This window comes from Haemaphysalis longicornis, unplaced genomic scaffold (genome assembly GCF_048455015.1).
Source record: "Haemaphysalis longicornis isolate Haplotype H1 unplaced genomic scaffold, Haemaphysalis longicornis Haplotype H1 scaffold_1, whole genome shotgun sequence".
NCBI classification, from domain to species: domain Eukaryota; kingdom Metazoa; phylum Arthropoda; class Arachnida; order Ixodida; family Ixodidae; genus Haemaphysalis; species Haemaphysalis longicornis.
The window spans coordinates 189,965,571-189,985,374 of record NW_027526203.1 but is presented as its reverse complement, the minus strand read 5'-3'; the positions used below and the strand labels follow the sequence as shown (position 1 = coordinate 189,985,374).

At 47.9% G+C, this 19,804-nt stretch overlaps 2 protein-coding genes and 1 long non-coding RNA gene across 3 annotated transcripts in view; 1 reads left to right on the top strand and 2 right to left on the bottom strand.

Moving 5' to 3' along the window:
• The window catches only part of LOC144140195 (phosphatidylcholine:ceramide cholinephosphotransferase 2-like), a 301,789-nt gene that overhangs the window by 14,927 nt on the left and 267,058 nt on the right, over positions 1-19,804 (top strand). The window lies entirely within an intron of this gene.
• The window catches only part of LOC144140231 (uncharacterized), a 78,634-nt gene that overhangs the window by 50,907 nt on the left and 7,923 nt on the right, over positions 1-19,804 (bottom strand). The gene's annotated exons all lie outside the window — the stretch shown is intronic.
• On the bottom strand, positions 7,492-12,339 carry LOC144140179 (uncharacterized). Its single transcript, XM_077672286.1, has 4 exons — positions 12,065-12,339; positions 10,909-11,185; positions 7,821-8,040; positions 7,492-7,592 (listed from the first exon to the last, which is right to left on the bottom strand). The coding sequence occupies exons 2-4, from the start codon at positions 10,918-10,920 to the stop codon at positions 7,507-7,509; spliced, it is 318 nt and encodes a 105-aa protein (XP_077528412.1). The 5' UTR covers positions 10,921-11,185; positions 12,065-12,339; the 3' UTR covers positions 7,492-7,506.

The window sequence follows — 19,804 nt, the reverse complement described above, 5'->3', positions numbered from 1 at the left end:
TTACCATGTATCATTATTACATGTGTGCCATCGTTTTGTTGGTACTTCTGCGTGAGTTAATGTTAGGATCCGTGGTCAGGGGCATAGCAACATAAGCGGGTGCGTGTAAGGGGCTGTCAAATACACCTAAACAGGTATGTGGTACACTAGGCTAGGTTTCATAGTACGCGCACAAATTTCTTGTGGTCAAGCGTCCTCGTGCTCGCGCACTTATAATTAATTGGCTGATGGTGTTGACTGGCTGAAATGATTGAGTGGATGAGCCGTTTTATAATGCGTGCCCCAATACACCTGTGCGGATATGGGCTGCTATGCGGGCACGCAGCACTGTGCTAGGCTTCAGGGCACGTGTACAGGCTTTAGAGTGTGCGCGCAGGTTTCTTACGGTTGACCCACGCCCGCCAATAGTACTAATCATCTGGGTAATTTTGTTCTGCGCTAGTGATCTCTAATTTCGTGAAGAACACGCAACTGAGCTTCCCAGTGGACAAGCTGTTTGATGCTTGGTCCCAGGGGTGGCCGCTTTGCGTACGTTCGCGTGCACGCCGGTCACAACGCAGACGGCGCCAATGCCCGAGCGTTTCAACGAGTGGATATGCAAACAGAAAATCGAAGGGCGGGGCTCATCTCTCCCTATTCCCAGGGACTTTTGAAGCATCGTACTATTGGGGTCTCCGCTGCCCCGGCGGACGTCCTGGTTGGGGAAGGAAAGTGGCGGAGGGGAAATGGGTTACCACCTCGATGCCGTAATTGAGCCGCCTGTCTCGCGATCTGCGTATGCGGGCCGCGCACGCGGTCAACCCACGCCGCCGCCGCCGCTGTTATGACTCGCACGCTGCGGCACGGGCCAGCCGGAAAGGGTTGGAATGAAAGCCAGCGTGCGATACCGTCCGTGGCCCCGCCGACGGGCGTTGCGCAATACGCCGGGAGCAGTCGCGCGCAAGCGCTTTGCCTGACCCGTGAGCTCTTTGTTGCGATCGCGAATGGTCGCCGCTGCGGGCAAGCTGGCAAATGCTGACCGTGGTTGGAGGCGGGACGAATTGCATCCAACGGGCGTCGCTTCGATTCGGGCCAACAGGGAGCTCCAGCGGAAGCGGGAGGCGGATTACGAACAAAGTGATGTGTCCTCCGATGGGATATTACCTTTGTGGCCAACGTTGTCCCACCGGGGCACAGTGATGCAAAGCCCAATAACCGCTCTCTCTCTCTCCCCCCCCCTTCGCTCTCCCCCACTGTTCCATCAGTACCTCCTTACGTGAACCGGATGGAGCGTTCACGTTTATTTTTAAAGGAGCCATGAAGAGAAAACAAAAGTTTGTTTTATTCGAAAGATTAGGTGTTTCATAGTACCCCAAGCGCTTTCCCGGAAGCAAATGATGCTTTATTCACTGAGAAATAAGGCAATTTAAGCCAAAATTTTTAATCTCCCGCTAAAATTGCACATTCCGTGGCGTGAACAATGGCGTCATACGAGCCGGTCCATGAAACAGATACTTAGTATGTCGACTCCATATAGCACCCACACGCGGGAGTCGACCGAGACGGCGGCCATTTTACAAATACTAGTAAAACCTAGTGCACCCGCAGCCCTAGTCATGGAATCGCCTGATCCGGAGAACAAAACTCTCGCCGAGGAGCTAGGGCTTGCATTTACAACTTCACACCACTTGAACACTCAATGCTTCTAAGTGCACGAGCGGCAGGAGTTGTGGAATACGCGGTGGACGGGAAAGCGACCATTCCGCGATAGCCACAACAGACGAACGCCCTGCCGTCGGCACCGCTGCCTCGTCAGCCCCGTCGCGACGGACGAATACAGACTGGTACGTATGTGCCGTATTTTTATTACGGTTAATAATAGTTCAATTTCAGTAGCAGTATCGCTTATGCCAGTTGGCCGGTGTCGTGTATGGAAAGCCGTTCGCGCGAGCTCTCTGCTCCGACCAGAAAGATACGAGCGTCAATGCGCGGTGTGTACGGCATTTTTAGGGGCGAAGCTCCTAAAGCCATGGGTCTGTCCATCCCTTGTGTCTCGTGGTACGTGACCGCCACATGCTTTCGGAGATGTCGCAAAGTGGGCCGCGTTGCACGCGCAAGAACCGGCTGCAACCGGCAGCGCAAACTCGGCACCGGGAGCGCGAGCTTGTCTGTGTTCGCCAACGGAGGCGCGAGCGCACGTGCACTGCGAGGGGGAGATCACGCAAGAGATCACGCCACGAACGCAGGCAGTCGTTCTCGGAGATCGAACGAGAAGCAAGGACCTTTGCTCGTTTCCTCTCGTCTTGTTCGGGCACAAGTTCGCCCTAAATAAAAGTTCTTTCTTTACCGATGTGTCCCATCCTACGTGACAAATTGTGGTGGAGGTGCGCGGTAGTCCTCGATGGCGCGGGGTCTTTCACCAGGTCTGGGCCTGGGAGCATTGACTCCGAAAATAAAAGTTGATTTGTACAATGTACGCGCACAGTCTTACGTCTTTCTTAATCATGTAATGGGCGAACTTTCACGGGAGAGTTACGGTTACCGATGATCTCACCCTCTCGAGCTTCGCCCCACTTATCATCATTCATTGCGTGGATATGGCGTGATTTTTTTCCCCCAAGGTCAGAGCGCTTTGACGGCGATTTGACGAAGTCGGCGACGAGCGCCAGCATGTCCCAGGAGTGAGCTAGCGTAAGGGTCCCTGCCGTAATCACTTCGTCGGAAATGAAGCGAGCACACTCGTACTTCCTTTAGCTCCCTTTCTCCTCCGTTTGCAAAGTTCACAAAACGTAGCCACTTGCTTCGTCTCGGTTCGTCGTTTGGCAGCACATGAAAGGAGATCTCTTCACCGGCGGGGATGTCGCACTCCCTCGACGATTTGCCCGTACTACATGGGCATTTCGAAACGCAGCAACGAAATTTCATTTTAAAGTACTCGAACAAACTGAAGTTTTCAGTGGTTGTAAACTAGAAACGAGCTCGTAACGACAGCAGCAAGCCAACAACATTCGAAACTCATGCGACGACTGGCATTATCTCGTCGCTTCTTGCTGTTCCTTACTCCCCTCGTTTCTATTTTTACCTTTGCTGGTTGGCGGTATGACGGCCAACCTCCTGTCAAGGGATTAAGATACCAAGCAAGGTCGCGGCTGTACGTGCTGGAACGGTTCGTTGGCCCCTAAGAGCCTCGAACCCGAAAATTCGTCTACGCGACGGCGAGATGTCGAGCTCGGCCGGCGGTAGTTTCGTACGCATTGGCGCACACGCTTGCGTGTTTGTTCGGAACTTCAACCGTTTACTCCACCGTTCTTTGTCATAAAAAGAATGTGCCGTATGTTTCACGGGCATATAGCTCGCTATGCAAACTGTAAGCCCTGCCTAACATGCGTTTGCTTTTGCCGGCTTCCGCCAATCGCAGAGCATTCTCGAGTGACATCATAGGTTCTGTTGCGGAAAATGAGCTGGTGGGTCGCATGGTCATTTCCTTTTTTCCTAATTATGTAGCTTATTTGAGCGAAGTTTGCGTTATAAGTGGTGTCGTTATGGTTCTAACGAGGCAGCCTTTCGAATGAACCAAACTTGTGTTTTCTCTTCATGGCTCCTTTAATAGTCGCATGACACGTCGGAGAAGTTCCTTCATGACTTCAGTTTGTGGTTTAGTGCTTCTGAAAAGCTTATGAAAAATCCATGGGATTATTTGTTACCGCTGTTTATTCAAATGCTCTATCATTTTTTCTTTGTTCCCGCCACCAAACTCAATTCCCGGTGGTTCAAGCTCTATTTCTGATACAGGCAAGATGTATATAGGCCTCGCATGCACAGGGGCACGTTAAAGGATCACAGGTGGTCTGAATGTATCCGCATCGCTCCGCAAGTAAAAGTGACCTCATAGCCCAAGTTGAATTTCGGTACATTAAACCGAAGTATACATTTGACGGCTTGTGTTTATCAGTGCACCACTAAATATTCTTTTCGTTTGTGTGTTTTCACGGAGAATTCCGCAACGGTTTGATACAGCAATAACACCGAAAACATACTATTGCAACTTGCTAAAGCTTGACGTTGGGCTAGTTGGGTACAGTTATTGACACTAAAAAAACTGCGCAAAGAAGAGGACGGAAGAAGTGACAAACTAGAGCGTTCTAGTTTGTCACTTCTGCCGTCCTCGTCTTTGAGCCCTTTTCAGTGTCAAAAATGCAACTTGAATCGTTCCCTGAAATTGTGTGCCGCTTCCCCCCCTTCCCCCTTCTTTTTTGTACGCCGGTATATGCTTTCACTGGCTACTCCCATTCTCGAAACAAAGCCTGAACTACGCGTTGGGCTTCAGTGCAGGCGGAGTAAATCCGACAGAACCGCATCAAACTGTGTAAACGTTAACTCTGGTCATGCTAATCGTAGAGGAGCGGCTTCAGCGTGGAGCAGGATGCGAGACTCCATTTTCTTTTGCAGTATCGCTAGTATTCCTGTTACGGCCCTTCGTAGCCACAAACGCGAATTGGTTGGCCCGTGTTCCAGTGCCAATTTCTTCAATCAAATTGGAGAGAGAGAGAGAGAGAGAGAGAGAGAGAGAGAGAGAGAGAGAGAGAGAGAGAGAGAGAGAGAGAGAGAGAGAGAGAGAGAGAGAGAGAGAGAGAGAGAGAGAGAGAGAGAGAGAGAGATGTTTATTCCCACCTATTTCGGTGGTCAGCTGTCCTAAACGCGTCTTTAACACCGCGAGCTTGTCGCCAGGAAGTCTGCTTTTGCGTTTTTTCTCGAGCATGCAGGAATGCGAATGGCCCCGGGGGATGGGGCTACGTGATGCATGGGCTTACATCAGAGTTACCGTGTAACCAAGGTTTCTGCGTCACGTGCCGGTAGCCCGTTCACAGGCAACCCGACACAGCCTCCATCGTGCTTGCAGACACGCTTGCGCGTATGCGTTGAGTTGGCAGACCTCCGACGGACGAGGTTTCTTCCTATTTTTGACCGGCGGCTGAGTGAACGGGCAGGTGAGAAGCTGTGTGCGGATGTGCGCAAGGCGTATTTCTTTATCAACACCCCTGCACGACACCGTTCAGCAGCGGCCCTCGAGCGGCAGGTTCTAGCGCCTACTGCTCTGGTGTTTATGTCGAGTGTCCTCAGCTGTCGCATTGTTCGGCAGGAGCGGTGCAGTGCTGCGTGACTGCTGCCGCACCGCGCTGCTGGGCCCTCATTTTTTCAAGGACGGCCGCTGGTGGCGTGAAGACAGGGGGTGCTCAAAGGCTGCGTGCGCTCGCCGCTTCTTTTCCTGCGTCTGCAGTCTGCCACCTACTGTTAGCCGCTTGCTGCTGCTCACGCGGCGTGTTACTAATTGCGCGCACCATCAACGTGCCGACTTACACACACGCACGCCCAGGCTCCTAGCTTCGACATGTAGGCCAGGCGAGTAGCCCAAGTTTCGAATCGATCACGTTGGTGATTTATTAGTTATCGTTTCGTCAATTATATGTTCGGTATTGTCCAATATTCAACTCTCGCCGAATAATCGAATGTACCATGAATGTGTCGAAAGCTTTTCACCCTGGGTATATGGAGCAATCATAGCATCCCTCAACGCTTAACGATCGTAATTGCTCTTTTGAGATGCCAGCGATTATTTCACCCATACATAGCACATATTTTATTCCCTGTGCAAAGCCGCCGTGTACTTTTTCCGAGTAAAGGGCGCGATTATCACGTCGGATCATCGTTGTAGTAAATAAAATATTTTCCGGCAATGCGGGCGTTAACGCCGGGGGCACGTTTAGTTGTATTAGTAACTTTGAACTGGACGAAACAGGCGTGTTTCACATGGATGTTTGGATGCGTCGATCTTTTTTTTAAATGTTCTAGCGCTCTGGGAACCGTTAACCCGCGTGCAAGGTTTTGTTGTTGCAAGGTGAAATGAACAGCCCGTAATACTGCTAATTATCTTCATTGTTTAAAAATACTTATGGGTGCGTGGAAGTAACCTGCGCTAATTGCGAGCATGGATAAGATTGATAACTAAATAACGCCACAAGGTGTGCATGGCGTAACTTCCGGCCACTGTCAGGGATCAGATTTGCTAACCACGCAGTTACTCCATTGTCAGACCGCTTCTTCAGCGTGGAAGCTGCCGTTCTTTGATGTCCACCAAGAATAAATAGCCTTGTCAGCTGCGGATGCCGGACAGCGGAAGCGCATCTCTCACTCCAAGCGTGAATCCCGCTGAGGGAATTTTACTGACAACCGAGTGAAACGGGGTTGGATTCCCTTGGGCTTCTGAATGCAGTGTGCATACACGCACAGGGTGCTTTATCCTCGCGGGGGAAACATAAGTGCACCGGAAAAAGCCCGTCTCGAGTAACGCTGTGAGAAAAAGTCGGCTCCACGCCAGGGACGCATCATGTGGCGAGTGTTACGCGCGTCTCCCCGAAGTCTGCTGCAATGCACCCTTTGTTGTTGGGCGCGGTCCAGCGCGTCTGCCGCATGACGCGCTGCTGCAGCGTGCGCCAGCAGCAGGCGCGTAAGACCGCGATAACGTCTCAAGTGGCACTCGTCTTTCCCCTCGTGACGCATGCACCGGGCGGGACCGGGACTTGCATTCAGCGTTTGCGCGTCCGCGCGACTGCTCCGCGCGACAATCTTGTGTGACGCAGCTCGCTGCTTTGAGATCTCGCTCTCTCTCTCTCTATATATATATATATATTATATATATATATATATATATATATATATATATATATATATATATCAGAATGGTGCTGCGGTAAGCCCGAGCATTTTGTAAGACGGCGCCTGGTGCGGTGCAAAATTTGGCCCCGGCCGAAACGCCGGTAACCGCATGCACATCAGTAGTTATCAATTCCTCTCGCACACAAAGACCGCGAATGCTACCGCCGAGGGCAAAAAAAAATAAAAAAATAAAATGTTGGGATGATCAGACTTAAGACTACCCATTGCCGACGGTATAATCCCTTACAAAAATGATTGTTGAGTTTCATAAGAAATTTTGTTGAATTCACTCAACAAACATTGTTGAGTATCCAAAGAATTTCTGTTGAGATTGTGTTGAGGATTTGTTGAGTTTTTCAGGAAAAGTGGCCACCGTGGTTTCATTGATTTTCCGTTGAATTTCTTACGTCGAATTCCTATTGAGTTTCTGTTGCCTTTCCGTTGACTCTCCACTGAATTTCGTATTGATATTTTGTCGAGGTTTTTATGAGTGCCCAATGTGTTTCTGTTGATATTTTGTTGAGAGTTTTACGAGTGCCGCATGCGTTTCTGTTGATATTTTGTTGAGATTTTTACGAGTGCCCCATGCGTTTCTGTTGATATGTTGTTGAGTTTTACACGAATGCTCAATGTGTTTCTGCTGCGATTTCTTTCAAAGGTTTTTGCGATCATTGTAGGTTGAACAAGAATCTACATTTTATCGCACCACCAATACACGAGTTTATGGTGTGGCAGTAGTGCATGTCATGTGACTAAAAATTCTGCCTCATGCAGACATGCAAAAAGAAAAACAAGGTGTTCAGCGTGCACTTTTTACTTTATTTCCCGATTCAAAAGCGATGATAGGTTATTTTTTATGTAACCGGCGCTCACACCTGGAAACTTCTGGCCCGTGTAGCCTGCAAGAGATAGAATGAATTTATGATTTACTATAAAAAATGAAAACGTGTTCTGCAAGTTCGCAGAATTAGTAATAAAAGTGTGCAAAAATAGACACTTTGCCAAAAAGCATAAAAGCGACGCACTGATCTCACTGTGCACATGAAGAAAAACGGGTGATTAGCTACAAGTTGACAAAGATGACAGCTTTGTTCTTGGCATTCTAAATGCAAATCATGTGCACTCACCGACCACAGCCTTCACCCGCACCTGGTCCAACCCTGGCTTTGTAGGAGCGTCGCCCTGGGCTTTGCCTTTCCCTCCAAAGAGAGTTTTCCCCTTGAGCTCCTCCGGAGTGAAGACATGGCGCAAAAGAGCCCTGGCAAATTTGCCAGGGCCACTCGCACACGCATGCACCAGCTGATCCAGGTACCCCTTCTCAATTAGCACACCGCCCCCAATGTCAACCTGCGAGCAGAAAATAAAACCGAAACAGTTGAACGAACATGAACTCCAGGATCGAGACAGACAGTGAAGAGTTTGAGTACCCATGAACAATTTCTCAGAATATTACGGTAATTCATTTACAGATTTTGGCATTGATCCACTAAAAATTCTTTTCGAATAGATTTAATTTAAATGTATATTTTTAGTTTTTATGGGTGAACATGCATACCTCAACATGCTTTCGGCTTGTTTAAACAAGCATTTCAAGAATTCATTAAACTGTTTGCCAAGTGCCCACTGCAGTACACCGTGGGTGTATTGCTTTGTGGTAGAAAGGCCAAAAAAAACCATTTGGGTGCTGTTAGGTCAACTGGATGAAAGGTTATGTGGCTAAAATAGTCAGATGGCTGTAATGCACACAAAGTAGGCAGTACGATGCCTTGCCCTGACTCATGCAACTATCCATAAAAAACTGACCTTTTTTTAGCACCCGATTCAGCAAAATAAAATGAGCAGACTGTTATTGATTTTTTAAATTATTTAAATTGAAAAGAGTGAACCCTAGTTACAACTAGGCCAATTTGCTCCTTCATTTTTTCATTGGCTAGCAGTGCACGAGGGTCATACGCGAAATGTGGTTTGCGGCGTGGTGCTAGCAGGAACTTTTTGTGTGGCTGGTGTTCTTTCTGCAGGATTGTGGGTTTGCGAATGCCTTGTCGTAAGGAGTACCCAGCATTGTTTTTGGTTCGAAATTTCGCACTGCGCTGTTCACGCCTCCTACAACCACAGACACGAAGCAGGCTGCACGACGAATGCTAGCACAGCGAGTTTTTTTTTTCTCTTGAAGCAAATGCTAGGGCAGTGCTTGAAGATGGTCTGACTTGGCGTGACAATTGGACAGGTGCGGACAGCGGCTCAGATAAGGTAATTTTGCACTGTCTGTGTCATCTCCGCGCGCTGATTGCCTTATTTTTTTTTCATTGCTTCAAATGACTGTGGCTCGAATAAGGAAAATTTATGCACTTAAAGCTGCAACGATATTTCATGTGGTGGTGGCGTGTGATAAGAGGCACTGTTTTTACTGTGCCCCCCCAGGCATGCTGTGCACTTCTTGAGGAGTATGAGAGTTTGAGAGGTGCTCTAGTGACAGTGTTCTGGTATGTTGAGCGGATGACCATCCTCCACCTGAGCTTCCAATGCTGAGCGATTATGCACAGGATCTGGGTGGAAACGACTGCGAGGTAAGAGTGCAATAAAATTACATACAGTGGCGGTGACAGAGATTCCACCTGGGGGACAAAGATTTTCAAGTGTTTTCTTTTCAATGTAGATGAAGCATAAATTATAATTGATTGATTCTCGGGTTTAATGCACCAACGCTACACAGACTGTGAGGTGAGCCATAGTAGAGGGCTCCGTATTAATTTTGACAACCTGCGCATCTTTACATGCGCCGAAATCTCGACCACATGGGCATATTTTGCAGCGGACATGATAGACAAGAATTTCCATCCTGCACTGGGTGCCACCAATTCTTTCGGACTGCGGGGCGAGCAGACGACGCTGAGTCCCACGCTGTTGCTCCGTGCCATGCGTGAATATCAGACGCCCCGAACGGCATCGAAAATCGGTGTCATTTATTTGGCATTTCAGCAGCAACAAGTTTAGCAGTGCCTAAGGAGAACGTTTAATTCTTCGAAAAGGTGTCCCGTTTGCCCATCAATTCTGTTCCTAACCCGCTAAGGTGGCGGGCCAGTCCCCACCACTTTGTCCTGACAGGCATTGCCTGTGAGGCCACGTTTCGTCCTGCCAGCAGGACGCCTGACCTTTTTATCCTCAATTGATGTTTATTTTCGGAATTCTGGGAAAATTGCCGTCATTGCCTTTTACTTGGCGATGTTCAGAAGCTACTTGTCCGGGCAGGCGTGATTACGTCGTTACTGGCTGCACCAACAATCAGCGTAAGCGCAAAGTGCTCATGCAAGAACCGTGCGAAGTGCACCATGACAAAACAAGTGTCTGCATGTGCGGAGTCTATTGGCTGCACAAATTTCCTGCGTCGCTTGAGTGTCACCGTAAATGGGTCGTCGCGCTAAATCGCAGACTTAGAGCCTGGCAAATTTGCCAGAATGAGCCCGGTGGTACGCTGCCTTTGGAAGCGCTGTTTAATCACCCTCATGCTCAATCCTTATCGCACGTTTCTGTTCTTTGGAGGTATGTTTGGTCCGTTTCATCAACGGGAAGCCATCGAAAATCAATCAGACACTTATGCTGCAGCTTGGGTACGCGAAAAATTCTCAAGTAACCCTTGTGAAAACCGTGCTGATATTCGAATGTGATATAAATAATTAGCAACTTGAGAGTGGATGAAATGTTCCCTGACCTAGCGTATGGTGCTTGTTAGGAAAATTTAATGGTGAAGTACCGTCCCTGATTTAAAGACTGGTGCTACCTCGGCTATCCTCCAATCACTGAGAATAGTGCCTGTCATGAGAGACTGCGAAAAAAGTGCCGACAAAATCTACAGACTGCGGTATGTACTTTTCGGTATAGTGTGATTAATAACAGTATGATCTGAAGTAGATAATATTGTAAGCTTACTTAAAATGGAAAGTAGCTCCACACCAGTTTGTATAGCAAATTCAAAACCATATCGAAAATCCTAAATGTTTGCTTGGCTTGATTACATACGGATACTTGCTTCAAAGTCAGTTCAATTTCTATTCTTGCACTTTAGCCATTGGCCTCAGATTCGCTTCAATATCCCTGCTAAGCAATGACACACTCAAAATGCACAACACTGCTTCATGACACTGTTTCAAATAACCAGGGGCTAGAGCACTGCTAACAGGTATACATTATGACAGGTTCCAACATGAAATAACTAACCTGAAAGTACATAATCAGTGGGTGCGCTGATGTGGCAGCGGTGCCTGGACCGATGCATTGAGCAAATGCGCTGGCTTCTGAACGGGTGGTTCAAGCGGCCAGATGATGGATGAAGGATTGACTATTCCTGGCGGCAAAGCGTACCCAGCACCAAGGAAAGGCCAGGCAGTACTTGGGTACAGCAGGTGCAGTGTCAGTTGGCCACGGAGGGCCCTGGCAAAGCCTTTGAAACTGGACTGAAAGCCAGCCAGCCAACCCGGACAGCCAGCAGCAGCACCTGAAAGTGCATAATCTGTGAGTGTGGTGGCACTTAAAGAAATACAAGAAAAGCACACACAAACCACGAATGCTTACATTAAGCAGATTATTAATCGTTAATGAGTAACCTCCAAGGCCCTAATAAGAACATTCCCGCAACACCCAAACTGAAATTCAGGTCACAGTAATGTATTTATTGGGCACGCAGGTTCTGTGAGTGGGGTATGCCTGATATATGCAAAGCTCACTGCTATGCTAATTTGCATGGAACGCTTGCTAGCAGCCCATATGCATCGCTAGCTTTCAATCGGAACTGGTGTGTACTAGTTGAGGCTCCTCCATTTCAATGCCTGGCTTGCCTTTGCAAGTTCGATTCTCCAATATAAATAGAGTTGAGTGGGCAGGCGCCCCTGCGAGACCACGCGCGCGCATTTCACCTTCAATTTCCACGTATGTGAATGTGAGCTTCACGAGTACGGCACGCATACCACGACGCATATCGCGGCCCGAAGACCACGAGACGGGTCGCGACGGCGCAGCCGGTCTCGCGAGCGTAATAGCTGCGAAGCGCACTGCACGGAATTAACAGTCGCCGCAAAGGCACTGTTTGAGAGACACATAACAAACAAACGGCCCGGTGTTTAAGAGCCTTGCGTGATGTCAAATAATTAGCTGCCGCGTTCTACAGCGCGAGCATCGCAACAAAGGTCTAGCTTCAGCGTAAATTGATGCTGACGGCTGCGGAAACGGTAGACTGGTAAATCCAAGGCGCCAAACAAGTATGCTATATCGCATAGGCTCTGAGAGCAAATGAGATGGGGGTCTACCGAATTACTGACCCATAAGCACCAGAACTCGTTCCGAACAAGAACAGAAAAACAAAAAAATGCGTACTCACCCCAGCAGAAACGACGTTTCCCGCCTAAAATCCTTCTTCACGCTGGTCTTCCCCTTCAAGGACACCGACACTTTGTTCGGACGCAATGTCATCCACCTTTGACGCGCGATGATCGTTGAGGCGATGATCGTTCTTCCCGTTCCCGCGTGTTCAACACACGCGATAAAGCTTTTATAACTATGATTTAAGCTTGAAATAGATAAAACTGAACTATTCGCCCCAGCTACCACTCCGCACAAAACCAACTCCATAAACAAACACACAAAAAGGGAGTGATAGTTGCCAGACTGCAATAGCAGCATTTCTGGCATTTCTATGTTTGACGAAAATTGTGTTATTGGTAATTAACTTCCTGCTTTTAAAGTATTAAAAGTGTTTATAACTTGAATTCGAGGTTTTTAAACGCAAAAGCGAATAAAAGTAAACTAGCTGACATATATACTTACATTGTAAAGAAGGTTTTAAAGTTAGTTTTGGTTTTGTTTTCACGGTGGGTTTCGCTACAGAGGAGGTGCGAGAAAACGAACTACTTTGGGTTTAGGAAGAGGGTGGCAAACGTCGGTGTGATTGAAAGAAGGAACAGGCGCTAACTATGGTTTTAAAAAAGAAGATGTAATAAAACCTTCACCAGGAAAAAAAAAAAGAAAACGTACGACGAGGATTCGAACCATGGACCCTCAAAACAGTAATCGGAGGCGTAACCACTCGGCCATACAGGCGGGAGTTCAGCCGGCGACTAAAATGATTATATAACTACGTAAGCCGGCAATGAAAATTGTCGTTTGTGTCTAGTCAATGCTGCATTTTTGGAATTCTGGCAGTTCTAACGCTTGTTTCTCACGCACCGATCTTGCAGACGAGGTCACATTGTTAGTACTCCGAGCGATTGAGCCGGAGCTCCCTTATTTGACTCAAGCAAAGCTATCGCAGGTCACCCGCAATCTTTTCTTCGCAAGCCACGGTAGCCACGACGGAAATGGCATGCGCCGTTGGAATTGTGGCGTTGGTAACGCTTGTTTGTCACGCACCGATCTTGCAGACAAGCAACATCGCGCTAAAACTACAAGCGATGTCAGGCGCATACAGCAGCGAAAACCTCTGAGTTTGTAACAAGTTGGGGATAATGCAAGGCAATATTAAAGAGACCGAAGCATGCGGTGGCGGCGACGTAATAAGTGCAGCAAACAAGTACTGTGGGCGGCAGCCACGAGCGAAAAAGATGTAACATGGGCCGCCCCCGCCGGCCTGCGCAGAAATGGAAACACGCAATCGAAAAAAACTGTCCGGCCGATTCAGTTTGTTGTTGACGAAGAGCAAACGAGGCTTCAGCAACAAACGATTGTGCTTGCCGTGGTATGAGTCAAAGCATATCTTGACATCGTTATGCTATCGTCCGTCTAGAAGGGAAAAATCAGAACGCAAACGTTTACGTCTAGCGTCTATACCAGATATAGACGCTGCTGTTTAATGATATCTGGAGACAAATTTTTAGCTGGTGGTGAAGCAGCGGATATTTTGTAGTGTGGACAAGTGAATTTTATGGGTTAACTGAATGGCTGAAATTGAAATATGCACTCTAGAAACATTGATAAAACAACAGTATAAACAAGAATTTGAATTTTGTTCGATCACACTGAAAGTGCAAGTTATCAGAGTTTGTACTGTACTTTACCTTGTGCTGTATCTTGTACTTTGCATGCTTCCAATGCTGACAAGGCAGAACATATATTGTCTGCGAGATGTTACACAAAGCATCAGACATGACGCGCTGATTTGTGCGATATGTGACATGTTGTAAGAATACCTTGAAGACATGTTGCAGAACGTCTAGGACTCATCGTTGAAATCTTTATATCATGAACATGTTGTTGATCTTTGACATGTTGTTTGACTCTTTACGATATCAGACCTTTATAATCTTGCAGTATATCGACATCTAGTAGAAGTCCTTATCATTAAAGACATGTCGTTATACTTATTCGACAAGTCGTTGAAATCTTTGCGATATTGGACCTTCATGATGTTGAGGACAACGAAATGTCGTTGAATTCATAAGGTGTCGACAACATGCCGTAAAAGTTATGTGATTTTCGTTGAAATCTTTGTGATATTGAAGACATCTCGAAATCGTTATGATATCATGCATGTCGTATGGATATGTTGCCATATTTTCAGCTGGGATATACGTACCGGTACAAGAAAGCGCTGAGAGTTGCATTGTGAAAGCTGGCTACCTGTACAAAATGCAACTTCCTTGAAAAATGCAACTTATTTAATACACTCACACTGCACAAAAATATGCTAAGATGCTGCCTAATTAGGCTCATACATCCAGGACAGTGGGTATTAAAGTTTTAGTGCACGTGGCTGTCCATGTCAAAGAAGCATGCAGATAGTATTTGGCATCAGTTGCTGATGACTTGCCCACAAATAATCACCATGAGTCACTGAAAATACAACAAAAAGTCAACAAGAACTCCACAATAGAAAAATCATTGTGCGGACCACAACGAAAATTCCGTTGTGTTCTCAATGTGTAAACTCAATGAACATTGAGTTTCACAAATAATCACCATGAGTCACTGAAAATACAACAAAAAGTCAACAAGAACTCCACAATAGAAAAATCATTGTGCGGACCACAACGAAAATTCCGTTGTGTTCTCAATGTGTAAACTCAATGAACATTGAGTTTCACAAATAATCACCATGAGTCACTGAAAATACAACAAAAAGTCAACAAGAACTCCACAATAGAAAAATCATTGTGCGGACCACAACGAAAATTCCGTTGTGTTCTCAATGTGTAAACTCAATGAACATTGAGTTTCTGTTGATTTTCCGTTGAATCAATGAGAACTCAATGAAACGTCAACAGAAATTCAGAACCCATTTTTGTAAGGGATTGCAGTGGAACCTTTTTTTTTTTTTTTAGTGACTGTAGCTTGGGGTCACCGGGTATTTATAAAGTGAGCGGGAGGTGGGTTGCGGCCTCGAGAACAACAACTAAACTTTTGGCAAGCGAACAGACCACTATAGAGCTGCGCGTAGTGTGTAAAGAGCTCGGTGCCTGATGACACGCACGCATTCAACTGGCTCGTCTCGTGTATCTGGGCGTGCTGCTTTCGGGCGCACGCGCCTTATCATAGCGGGGTGGCTTAATCCCGTGTCACGAGTGCGCAGCCTGAGATGCCGTATCAAAATACTACGTCTAGCCTGACAAGGTCACTGTGGGCGTGAATCAGTCGCATCGTCGACTGCCGTTTACGTTCGATTTTGTTTACGGTCTGTTTTTGTCATCACATGCTCGACGTATATCCCTCCGATGTCGAATACACTGCCGCAACTGAAGGTGACATCATCATCACACGCGCATCATTCGACAGAGAGGATCGCATATCTTGAAACAAAATGTAATGCTTTTGCGCTCCCGCGCGCAAGCAGTGTCTCTGAGGTTTTATTCCCTGAACTGCAGTCGTTCGCGTTGAAAGCAGCGGCTCGTTGCCGAGCATTATAGCAAGCGAGTGCCGGACTGGCCTTACGCGGTTGAAGACTTCGACCGCACCGGAGCCTCAGCTTCCTTCTCATTGAAAAGCGGCTGCAGAGCATCTTCAAGAACTCTGGGCGTACGGCTATCTACGCTTTTTTTTTTTCGCGAATAATGTAGTCTTGTTAGGTGCGGTTCGCGTTAAACTTGGCACGTTCGTTGTTCTGCCATAGCATTCTTTTGATTCAAGCGAAGTTTTTCGGTGTCTTCGTGCATAAGTCTGTGCTTTTTTTCATGACCATAAGGCATACAGGGCTAAGGTGCACATCCTTAACACATTAGGTGAGAATTCCATGGTTGGCCTCGCGTCTGGTATAGCACTGATCCGAAAACCATAAAATGGATTTCTGGTTCTGCTTCGGAGGGAAAAATGATCCTCCCCCCTCCCCTTCCCTCCCCAGAAAAAAAAAAGAAACTGCGTTTTTTTTTTTTGCTGGTTTTCGGCAAGGTTTTTGTTCCAGTAACGTTGCGACACCCTGCGTAACACCGCGCCGTTTGGGAGGAAAGAGGGCTTCTTCCCTCCTTTCTCACCGCTCTCGTCTGTTCCAGGTGCACGAGGGAAAGCTCCTGCTCTACTCGCGTTTCGCCACGTGTGCTTATTAAACAATGTGCCCGGTTAGTATAAGTGCGGAGTGACGAATTCGCCAAAGAGATCGTCATAACATCGTAGCTATACCGCAGCAGCCCTCTACGGGTTACGGGTAATCGTGTTGATTGATTGATTGTAGGGTTTAACGCGCCGACGCAACGCAAGCGATGAGGTGCGCCGTAGTGGAGGGCTCCGGATTAATTTTGAACACCTGGGGATCTTTAACGTGTGCCGACATCTCGGGCACACGGGCGTTTTTTTTATTTTCGCCTCCATCAGAAAAGCGGCCGCCGCGGCCGGGAATCGAACCCGTGACCTCGTGCTTAGCAGCGCAACGCCTTAGCCACTAAGCCACCACGGCGGGTACGGGTAATCATAAAGGCAAAGCGTATTAGAACCGCGCTACGCATATACATAGTAACAAGCTACCGGCGTCTGAAGACCTCGGAAGTTGCTGTTGTAGATGCTACCGCATTTCGAGCATGTTCAGCCAGTTGGTGTGTAAGTTGGTGTGTAAATTATAAATTAAGATATTTTCCAATGTCGGCGGGCCATGAGCTGAAGTGTGGATGGACGACGCGGCACGCAGGGCGTCGGGGAACAACGCTGTCCGGCCTAGCGTTGGTCCGGCCGGGCGCAGAATCTCGCCCCGGGTCGTCTATCTCGTCAAAGATAGGCCGCGCGCGTGTGCGGTGTCGGGTGGCCTGCCCGTTTCCCGGATTCGAGGGGCCTCGGCGCGCGCCGTGTTGTTGTCGGACGTCTCCTCTTCCGAGCCTGTTTGCGTGGACTCGTGAAGTGCGCCCGTGTCGTGGTACGCCAGACCCGGAGATTTCTTCCTCCTCTTGTCTTTTTTCCCCGATAGGCCGCGAGGCTGTTTTCCATGCCGCCCCGCTCTGCGAACACCCGAAGGTCGCTTTTGTCGGGCCAGCGTCTGTACGCCTCTGCAAAGCCCGAAGGCGCCAGCGAACGTTACGCCTACTGGTTGTGCACTTTCTCGAGAAATTTGTTTTAGCTATCCCGCCTATCTGCTGTAAAAGCAGGAACTGTGATTTCAAGCGCTACGTGATTTAGCTGTCGCGTCTCAAAGCAACACAACCGCAGTAAAGCAGCACAGTCTCAGTGCTATAATGCTTTGAGGGGAGTGAATATATTATCGCACCAGCACCTTGGCGTCGGCGGTGTATTAGGTGTAATAACGGGCTGGTTTGCCGGTCTTCTTGTGTTGCAGCAAGTGCGCAGACGCGCCCTTGGGTCCGGTAAACTGCGATTGCGCAGTTGCCGCCTTTATGGCTTAGTAATCGGTGATGTTGAAATAGCCGCTACAACTAGCGTGTTAAGAAGGGTAGACTGGTCTTCTAGAAACAATTTTTCCCTAAATGGAAATGCATAAAAAGAGATTTTTTATCACTCAGTTTCATAAGCGAACGAGGTCGGAAGTGTCGAACTCGAAGCAAACAGAATAGGTCAACTCGAAATCGATTGATAGAAGCAAGATTACCGGCATACTGCAGTGCCTGCAACAGTGCGAGAATCGAGGAAGCATTAAGTTTAAGGGCAGGGAAGAATTCTGTTGTTGGCTGAACGAATGAAAGGGCAGCGTTTTCTTTTCACACCGGTGTGGGTCTTATTTTAGGAAAAGTAGCGCGCGCAAACAGACGGGGCTGAGCAGAGGAAACACGACACAAGCGCGGTGTTCACGAGTTTGCTCTGTTCTGCCTTGTTATGATCATTAGCGACGGAGTGTCTACACACTCTGAGGGGCATGTGGTAGCGTAACAAATATTTATGAAACAATCAAACTGCAGTGGCGATATGTGGTCAGTTGTACACTGGGAACGCTTGACCACAGGACAGTTGTGGCATGTCTAATGCGGTAGGCGAGGTTGCGACGATAACTAAAGAGGTGAAAAAAGGGGGCTGACGGAGATGGAAAAAAAAAATGTAGTAATCGGCCGCGTATCTGCTTCTTTCGTTGCAAATGTCGGCAAAAGACGATAGTTTTTGTCGACATTTGCCAAGTAAGTGCCTCCCTTCGCTTTCCCGCTCACCTCTCATGTTGTTCCTCTTGCGACGTGCTCCTCCAAAGGTAAACACGCTAAAGGTTTGCTCAACTCAATTTAAATTTTTTGCGTTCCACTGCTCCAGGCCGGGTGCTTCGATGCCAGCGCTGACGTACGGCGGAGACGCGCGTGAATCGACGTGCCCTACGTCAACGTTTATGGAATTGCGTTGCCCTAGTCCACGTGCGTTCCAAGCGGACGTGGAACCTATCTAGTGAAACCTGTCGTAACTGTTGCCGCTTGGTTTCTTAACATGCCGCCAGAAGCTATAGTGGCGCGGGCGACAGCAGGCGACGGAGTAAATTTTTTTCCTGCAGCGGATGTGGTATTTTATTTCGCAAAAATCAAGCATCTGTGCATGTTTTTATAAAGGAATACTGTAAATATTCCTTGTGTATTAATTTTATGTCTTATATTAGCGTAGTATCTTGTTCTTGTTCAACAATGTTGACAAGTATGAACATATAAACCGGACTTAGACATTTAGATTTGGCTGTGAGTATATAAGACTATTGCGCAGACTTCGTTTCACTTTGGCCGGCTGGCTGAATCGAGTCAGAGACAGACAGACAGACAGACCAAAATTTCTGGGTTCAAGTAGCCCTAGAAAGACTATTGTCTTTAAAAAGGAAACACTGGTGGAAACGACGGAATGTATGTGGCTGTTAACGGAGGAATGAGATATATGATTGAAAAAGCTCGCAAAAATTAATCGCAGGCTGCCCGATGATTTACAGTTGTCACTAGCCTGGAAGACCGCTGACTCACTTCTGTTTGTAGTTTTCGAGGTTTTACGCGCGAAAGGGGCAACCGGCTTATGAGGTATGCCGTAGTGGAGGACTGTAGATTCATTTAGATCACCCGCGGTGCCCGTCTTTTACGTGCAATGAAATGCTGACACACGGGCCCGCTCATGTTTCGCCTGAATCAGAAAAGCGGCCACCGCGCCGGGATCGAACCAGTGTCCTCGTGCTCAGCAGCAATACGCCTTCAGCCACTGAGCCACCGCGGCGTGTGCAACTCTAGTCCACAAAAAGGGTGACGCCAAAGAGCTTCAGCGCCAAAGTAAAAGTTATTTGTTGTAGTTCTTCTTCTCTCTTACGATCTTGTAGATAACTTGCTTAGCAGCATAATCTATACGAAAACAAGTTACCGCTCTTCTGCACGTATCGTTGCGGGGTGGCGAAGCCACGCGTGCAGGAGCCTAAAACAGAAGATGCTTCCTCGTTGGGTTCCGTTTCCAGACTGACTTTATTGGCAGAATCGAGAGAGAAGGAAAAGAAGTGTACATACAGAAAAGAATGGGGAGGGTGGCTGCAGGCATCCACCGCCACGCAAGAGTTCTTTTCGGAGCGGGCGGCGTGGGAGAGTCGTCTTCATTTCACAGCGTTCACTCACTGCGCGCACAACACACACACACACACACACAAACCAACCTAGCAGGTCGCAGTCCAGACATAACTCTCGTGCGCCGGCGTCCTCGGGGAAACAGACGTCCCTCGAACGGTTCTCCCCGAATTCCGGTGGCCGCCCCGACGAGCGTC